This window comes from Rattus rattus, chromosome X (assembly GCF_011064425.1).
Source record: "Rattus rattus isolate New Zealand chromosome X, Rrattus_CSIRO_v1, whole genome shotgun sequence".
NCBI classification, from domain to species: domain Eukaryota; kingdom Metazoa; phylum Chordata; class Mammalia; order Rodentia; family Muridae; genus Rattus; species Rattus rattus.
Window position 1 is genome coordinate 97,136,512 of NC_046172.1, and position 8,212 is coordinate 97,144,723.

The 8,212-nt window shown below is 39.0% G+C and overlaps 1 protein-coding gene across 1 annotated transcript in view; it reads right to left on the reverse strand.

Annotated features, from left to right (window-relative positions):
• LOC116888096 (multifunctional protein ADE2-like) overlaps positions 1-6,827 on the reverse strand; it is a 7,845-nt gene extending 1,018 nt beyond the window's left edge. Inside the window, 2 exon segments of the mRNA XM_032889461.1 lie at positions 2,608-2,758; positions 6,747-6,827. Coding sequence (XP_032745352.1) covers positions 2,608-2,758; positions 6,747-6,827 — 232 coding nt within the window.
• Positions 6,828-8,212: the final 1,385 nt, after the last annotated feature.

Sequence of the window (8,212 nt, forward strand, 5' to 3'; positions counted from 1 at the left end):
TGTTGTACTTCGTTCGATTGTTATGAAAATGGAAACAAGAGGTAAAAATTTTCTAAAATCATTTCAGAATTGGGACAATAGCACAGAGAGATTTCTTGTGTCTGAAGTTACCTAGAATCTGGAGATGGTTACTCGACTCTGGGGATGCAGTGCCACAGCGTTTACATATCAATTCTTCCCCAAAACATTTGTATATTAGGTGTTTGAAAATTGGCATTCATAATCACAGAATAGTTTGAGATGCTTTGCCTCTAATGGTTTATATCCACTTGATGCTTTAGTTAACATACAATGAGTAATGCATGAAAGACATTCTGTTCTAACAAGGTAAAGATCATAATAGACTATTTATTGCGCATGTATTAATCTGGGCTACATCCTTTTCAATGCTAATTGATTCAGTATATAATATAGAAGACACATGATTAAGACTTACACTATATTTTGTGGTGCCTTCAAAATTGTATATTACTCTAAAGAATTCAGCTGGAATAAAAGGTTTTGGAGGAGCTCTTTTGTCTCAAGTCACGAGAACAGGGGTTCTGGTGTTCACGTTGCTCATTCTTTGAAAAGTGAAGGTTAATTTGGGCTGGAATTTAACTCTTGTTGTTTCTAGAAATACTGACTGCACAGGGCTTTTTTGACTATGGGTATGTATTTTCTGGAGAGTCTGGGGAGACTGAGCATCGAGACAGAATCTCTCACTCTTGAAATGCAGGATAACGTCTTAGTTTTGGTATCATCTCATGTGTTTTCAAGTTGGCCAGATAGCTGAGAATGACCTTGAACTCTTGACCTTCCTCACTCCACCTCCCCGATGCTGGGAGTGTAAGAATGTACCTCTGCACTCAGTTTTGTATGGTGCTGGGGAATGAATGGTGGGCTTTTGCACATGCAGGCAAGCGTCTATCAATTGGAGCCATGTCTCCGGAGACGTGACTATGTCTTCAGTTATTTCTCTTGAGCTATTGCTCATGCTTCTTCAGTGTACTACAGACTTTTTGGGATAGAGGTGCTTTTAGCTAAGTGCAAACTGGCCTCCTCCCAAACTTAAATCAATGTCATAACGTTTGAATCCCCATGATTATGCTCTACTGAGCTTATGTTTCTTCTGATTACTCAAATAATCCAAATGATCAATGAGTTAATTTCTAGCTTAAGGATTTCCAAAGTGATGAGACCCATTTTCATTCTGATTCTTCAGGTCAGCTTTTCACAATATAGTGCTAAGATGTTGCAAGAAATTAATTTCCTAGCTTTGGCTGCTCATGACATTCAATAGCGTTGCCTCCTGAGTTAGACCCATTGGAGACACCAGCATCTCTGGAAATGATCTAACCTTCTGATTATTGGCGTTCAGTACTGAGAGCACTGCCAGACTGCCACTGTGTTACATGAAACTATAGAGTAACAGGAAAGCACAGGGCCCTGCTGTGCCTAGCAACCCAAGAGAGCATTTTTGTATTTATGTTTTCATTGAACAGGATCAAACTTGAAGTATGACATCTGTGAGTATCATTTTCCATAATAATATCTCTACATTTGAGATATGGTACGTAGAAAGCTAGAAAACTACAGTGAAGAATGGTACTGGTGTACATAAACTTCAAAATGGGAGTCAAATGATTTGTGAGAGAAGCATGTGATGTTCAAAGAACTCCAGATGAGTGAGAGGTATGGTTCAGCTCACAGTTCAAAAGGGAACTTTTAAGCACACAAAGCTGCTCTTCTGATCCTTTTCTGTTGGAACTACTTAAAAATGGATATTCCTTTCCTTTTCTACAGCACGACATGGAGTGATTCTGGAACCCTTCAGGACACAGCATGCATCTTCCTGTGATCCTGATCGTGGGTCATTGATAAAATATTCAAAGGTGGGGTCAGGAAGCACTGCAGGGCTGATGTTGAGAAACAAACCATTCAACTGAAGTTTTCTTATTTTCTATTTGGCGTACACAAAACTGGAGACATCTGGGACAGTAGAGACAGCAGCCTACAACCCGCTTTACTCTGAAGGAAGATTGAGGGCCTGCATGAAGAGCCAAAGTTGAATAGAAGTTATATCTGGGTCCCACCCTGCATTTATTATTATTGAAACTTAGGCAGTTTAATTGTTCTGAATTTAAAATGAGATCTGTAAGCAATTTCTAAACTACTTATTTTATTTGGTGCAAATAGTAAGACAAGAAAAAGGATTTGCTTCTGTGGGATTTGGTGATGGTCCCTTTCTAGCATTTATAAGTGAAATCACCATCAATCATTCTGTTGCATGATATTTCATTTCTACTCTCATTCTGTTTGCTATGAGTATAAACACTTTCACCAAAAAGCACTTAACTTAGGGAGGAATGTTTTTAGTTGAGCTTACAGTTTTATCATTGAGGAAGTCAGGGCAAGAACTCAAGTACTTGGAGGCAGGTCTGCTTGCTATTCAACAAAGCATGACCTCTAACCAGCGAACTCATAACTGAGAAGTACACCAGAAACCTTAAAGGTACACCACTTGCTGGAACACAGGAGCGATCATTTAAAAGTGAGTCCTATATGGCCACAGCCAACACCTGCCTAGAGAATAAGTAGCTGTCCTGGTGGACTGGGTCCTCCTACATCTCTTAAAAATTGAAACAGTCCTCAGGCCTGCCACAGCCCAAGCCTGCAGTGTAGAGCCACTCAGGTGAAAGTCCCTTCTCCAGGTGACTTCCAGGCTGTGAGAAGTAACAGTTAAAAGCTCTGTGCGAGAAACTTCCCTGGGATTTGTCTGGAAACAAAAGGAGAGAGCATCAAGAGTTTTCAAGGCACCCCTTAAATGTTAATGTTCCTACAAATCCACTGGGGATTTCTACAGGTGCTATGATACAGAGCCCTCAGTGCCTGTTGATTTGAAAGTAGCTGGGAGGACTTCTTCCATTTGGGAAAGATTCAGAGATAATGATTTACGGCTTCGGTCTTGATTTTTAATAATGGCAATCCAAATAGCAATGAGTGACTATGTGACCTAAGACAAATCCTTCAATGCCTTTTGAAATGAAAATATTGGATAAAGGCTTTTTTATTGAAAGTTAGTGGACTCATTGTATTCTTACCATAACTGTTTTATTAGAAATATTTTAAAACTGGTTTGATTTTTTGTTTTCTGCTAAAAATAAGAAACATGGCTGAACAGATATGGTGCTTATTGCATAAACATAACAAGTGGTGCTCAAGGTTACACTGTGTACAGACACCAGGTGGATTGTAGTGGCCCTGGACCCCTCAAAAAGGAGCCATGGATCAGATTAGCCAATTAGGGATTAGCTGAAGCAGTAGCTCTGGGTTCAAAAAGCAGAGCTCTCATAAATATATAAGATGAAGAATATTCAAAGAAGGCGCCGACCTTCTCAGGCACACACACACACACACACACACACACACACACACACACACACACACACACAGTCACTTGACACACGTCAACATGCATACCTGCATTCATGCATAGGTGCATAGGCACATAATACAGATGGAAAAGAAGATGAGATGAACTTATACAATGCTTTTTAAAAATTTAGTAAATAATCAGGAAAAATAACAAACTGAATTGTACTTAGTAATGAATTCTATGCGATCATCCCTTACATTGAGTTAGATGTAGGTACAAATGGAGAATACTTGCAGCATCCACCCCTCCAACATGGCAGCTATTCTTTGAAGATTATTAGCATCCTTAGCTGGGGAAGATGGGCTCATGAACTGTGACCTCTCTCTGTTTTTCAAATCCCTGAGCTTTTGTTCCTCATAAAGTTGTAACCAGGAGAAGCAAAGGCGTCATTAATCAGTGGAGGATTTCAGGGTTTTTGTTTGTTTGTTTGTTTGTTTTTGTTGTTTTTTTTTTGTATGATTTATTTACATTCCAAATGTTGTAGTCCCTTTCCGGTTGGGTTTCCAACAAAGCCATCCTCTGCTACATATGCAGCTGGAGTCATGGGTCTATCCATGTGTACTTGAAGGTTGTGGTTTTTAGTCCTGAGGAGTTCCTGGTTGGTTGGTATTGTTGTTCTTGTGGGGTTGTAAACCCTTCAGATCTTTCTTTCAATCTTTTTTCTCTCTCCACTGGGGACCCTGTTTCTCAGTAATGATTGGCTGCAAGCATCCCCCCTCTGTATTTGTCATGCTCTGGCAGAGTCTCTCAGAAGACAGCTATATCAAGCTCCTGTCACATGAACTTTTGCCATCAACCATGTATTTGGGTTTTGGTGTTTGTATGTGTATGGGTTGGTCCCCAGGTGGGGCAGTCTCTGGATGGCCTTCCTTCAGTCTTTTGCCCAAACTTTGTCTCTGCATTTCCTCCTATGAATGTTTTGTTCCCCTTCTAAGAAGGACTGAGGCATCTACACTTTGGTCATCCTTAGTCTTGAGCTTCATGTGGTCATGTATTGTATCTTGGGTAATTCAAGTATTTGGACTAATATCCCACTTATCAGTGAATGCAATACTGGTAATGTGTGGTATTTTTCAGTTTATATTAACTCATGTGGGTGAGAGCCTGTTTCCATTCCATTTAAGCTCAAATGTGGGAGCTGTGCACAAAACACTGCGATTGTTAATCCTCAACTGACTTAACTAATTAAGTAACATAATCCCTAAATCTGGGCCTTTAGGTCTCATTTATACGTTATCTAGAGTGAGGATTTAGAAATACATTTAAGAGTAGGTTAGGAGGCTGTGTCTGATAACTAAAACAAATTTTATTTTTCAAGTACTCCAAAGGTAATTTGCATTACTACAATATAAAATAAACCTGGAATCTTTAGAAAGATATACATAGATACATAGATAGATAGATAGATAGATAGAGGATAGATAGATAGATAATAGACAGACAGACAGATGGCCTAGATGGACAGATCTAAAATAATCTGAAGTACACTTGATATCTTTAGCATTAAGGAGCACCTCTACCTGGGGGGCCAACCAAAGAAAATATCAACACTATGTTTTGAGAGTCTAAGAGACAACTGTGAACAACTTCAAAGAGGGTCTCATGCCTGGGGTTTGGGATTTTTGTTAGGTGGATTTGGCTTTTGGAGGTCAGCCTCGATCAGATAGTTTTGTTTTAAACTATGTATATCTATGTGAGACCACTAGGGTTTTGCCTTTTTTGTTGTTAATATTGTGATTTCATAAGGCCATTCAGATATTCTTGCTTTTATTTTCACCTCCTCTTCTGAATTCATTCTTCTAATTAGAATCTTTGCCCATTTCTCGTCAGATCAGGTGTATCTTGCTTGTCCCTCTTTTATTACCACCCGCCCCCCTCCGGCAACAGTCCCTTTTTACTGTCCTCCTTTCTGCATTTACTGTAGGATAGGTCCTCCCTCACATCTGAAGGTTTAGAGCTAGGATCCTTCAATGATAAAGATCACTGACATGTCTTTCTGAGTCTAGGTTACCCTGACTAAATATTATTCTTCTTTTAAAGATTTATTCATTTATTATGTATAAATTACACTGTAGCTGTCTTCAGATACACCAGAAGAGGGCATCGGATCTCTTTTACAGATGGTTGTGAGCCATGGTAGGTTACTGGGAATTGAACTCAGGACCTCTGGAAGAGTAGTCAGAAGCTCTTAAACCCTTGAGCCATCTCTCTAGCCAATATTATTTCTTTCTATTAGTGCTTTTCTAGTTTCACCCATTTACTCACAAAGTTCATGATTTTATTCTTCTTTAATTCTGAATAGTATCTCACAGTGTTTATTGCCACATTTCATTTTCCTTCATTAGTTCAGTAAAGGATATACTTGGGTTTGTCTTCAAACTGTTATGTGAATGTGGATGAGCCTAAGCTTTCTGTGAACCATGTCTTTTGGGCATATGTCAGGAGTGGTATATATGGGTCATATGGTAGATTGGTTTGCCTTTTTGAGAGTTCTATGCTGACGTATATGGAGGCTAAAGTTTGCAGTCCTCAATACCCTCTCCAGCATTTATTAGTTGTTCATTGGTTATCTTCCATTGTCCATTTGATGGGTTAGATGGACCCTCAAGTTGCTTTTTGATTTGAATTTTATTATGCTAGATGAAAATCCAGACTCAGCACATTCCAAAGAAAATAACTTACAGGTTTAAATAATAATAGGTATCAGCCAGTTTATTGCAAGTTTGGAAGCTTTATCAGGAATCCTCGGATCTCAAAAATCAACTGGTCCCAAATCAAATGTAGTTGCAACGGATCACACAAGATAAGGTCTCTCCTGAATACTCCCAGTGTGCATTAGCACCTAACAAACCAAATACCATAATAATATGCTCTTAGTCGATTTTGTCTTTGTTGTAGAAGACACTCAATTCTTTTGTTAGCCCCCACCCCAATAAATAAAGCAACATTTGTTCTAATAATTGAAACTTTTTTTCAATGAAGATTCTCTTATAAAATATAGCTGTCTGTTGCAGGAAATAAAAAGCTTTAGCATTTTATCCCTCCTAGTATCCAGCACCATGTGTAGTACTGAGGGGTATCCTTATCTCAGAGGCCCACATTGCCCCTAAGTACTTTTGACCCATAGGAGGTCCATAGGCACGTTCCAGCATGGCACCTTGCCACTGGTCTCTGGAACTGCTAGTTCAGTACCCATGGGGCAAATGGAACTAATCCCACTAGCACTTCAGCATTAGTGAGTCTTATGGCACTTTATCTTAGGAGCTCTACTGTTGGAAACCCCAAGGTACTCTCTGACCTGGTGGTCTGGGAACAGTTTCAGTGGTACCTTGCCATGTTTAATTACAGTTCCTTTGGCAGGTGTTACCACGCCCAGGCACATATCCCAATTCTGTGGCAGGTTTGGCATCCTGTCACTGCACCTTCTCTTGAACTCAATTAGGTCACCCATGAAAGAACACAGCACACAATAACCCTCTGATCTAACTGATAAGATATAATTTACCCATCTAAACAGCAATCCATACACATACCCTTCTTAAAAATATTCATAACAACCTGTATCTATACACAGAGAGAATCTTAACATCTGGGGAGAAACAACTTTTCTCAAATGTAAACTGAGCACAACTATTATCATTTTGTAAATTTATAAAGCATAAAATACACCCTTTAACATCTGTCCAACATTTATCAGATTAAAGAACATAACAAGACAATCGCATAACATTATGATCTCTTTTGGCTAAACAACAAACGAAAACAATTGGGACTCATTATATGAAATTCAAGATGTAAAAAATTAGATTGTTTTGATTTACGGAATTGATATAATATATATATATATAATATATATATGTTTGTGTGGGCGCCAGGATACATATGGAGGTTTGAGTCAGCTGTCAGTATGGCAAATCAGTTGTCTCCATCCAACATGTGGATCTTGGGGTTTGAATTCCAGCCCTCAGTATGGGTGGCAGCTGGGACATCTTCCAGCCCCGACCATTGTGCTCTTTTGACTTGAGATGGAGTTTATCAATCAAATGTGATTGAACTGCACTGTTCTTTGTAAAAAAATAAAGATAAAACTTTCATAATAAATTGCATGAAAGCGGTTTAGCTTTTGCATGTCTTGTATATCTCTTATTTGCACTGCATAGGCAATCGCTTGAATTGAATGCACGTTGGTATTTGCATTAATCACCTGAACTAAATCAGAGACTGGGTGCTATTAATCAAGTGTCTTGATTGAAGGAATCATGTGCTCTTCTATCAAGGAAAGAGTCTTCCTCTCAACTAAGAAATGGAATTTTTCCATTTTACAGACATACAGATTATTTCCCAGAAAATAAGTTAATAAAGCCTTCCGTGGATGCAGAGTTGTCTTTTTAATAGGGCAAGTCTAAACGATGTTGCTGCGGAGAAGTTTGAAGCAGGCAAACACTTCTCAGCATAGTGTTTTGCATTGCTGTTCAGCCTATCTCTCTCTTTTTCGCAAATCTAGGGGAAGAAGTATGGAGGGATGAGAAAATTCTGAACGTATTGTTGGTATACAATAGGAAATAAATTCAGCTGGAATGGTTCAACCTTAATCATACCAATAGGCTGTGTAGGTGAGCCCTAGGTGACAAGGAAAGACCGCCTAGGAACAGTTTCCTTTGGTAAACTGGGCAGGGGAAAGTGTTTCCACTCTAAAGCTGCCACGAGATATTCACCAGCCAAAGACACAGTTTATCTTTATTAGATTCAAGAAGAAATCTGTTTTCCTACTACAGAAAACAAAACAACTTGTTC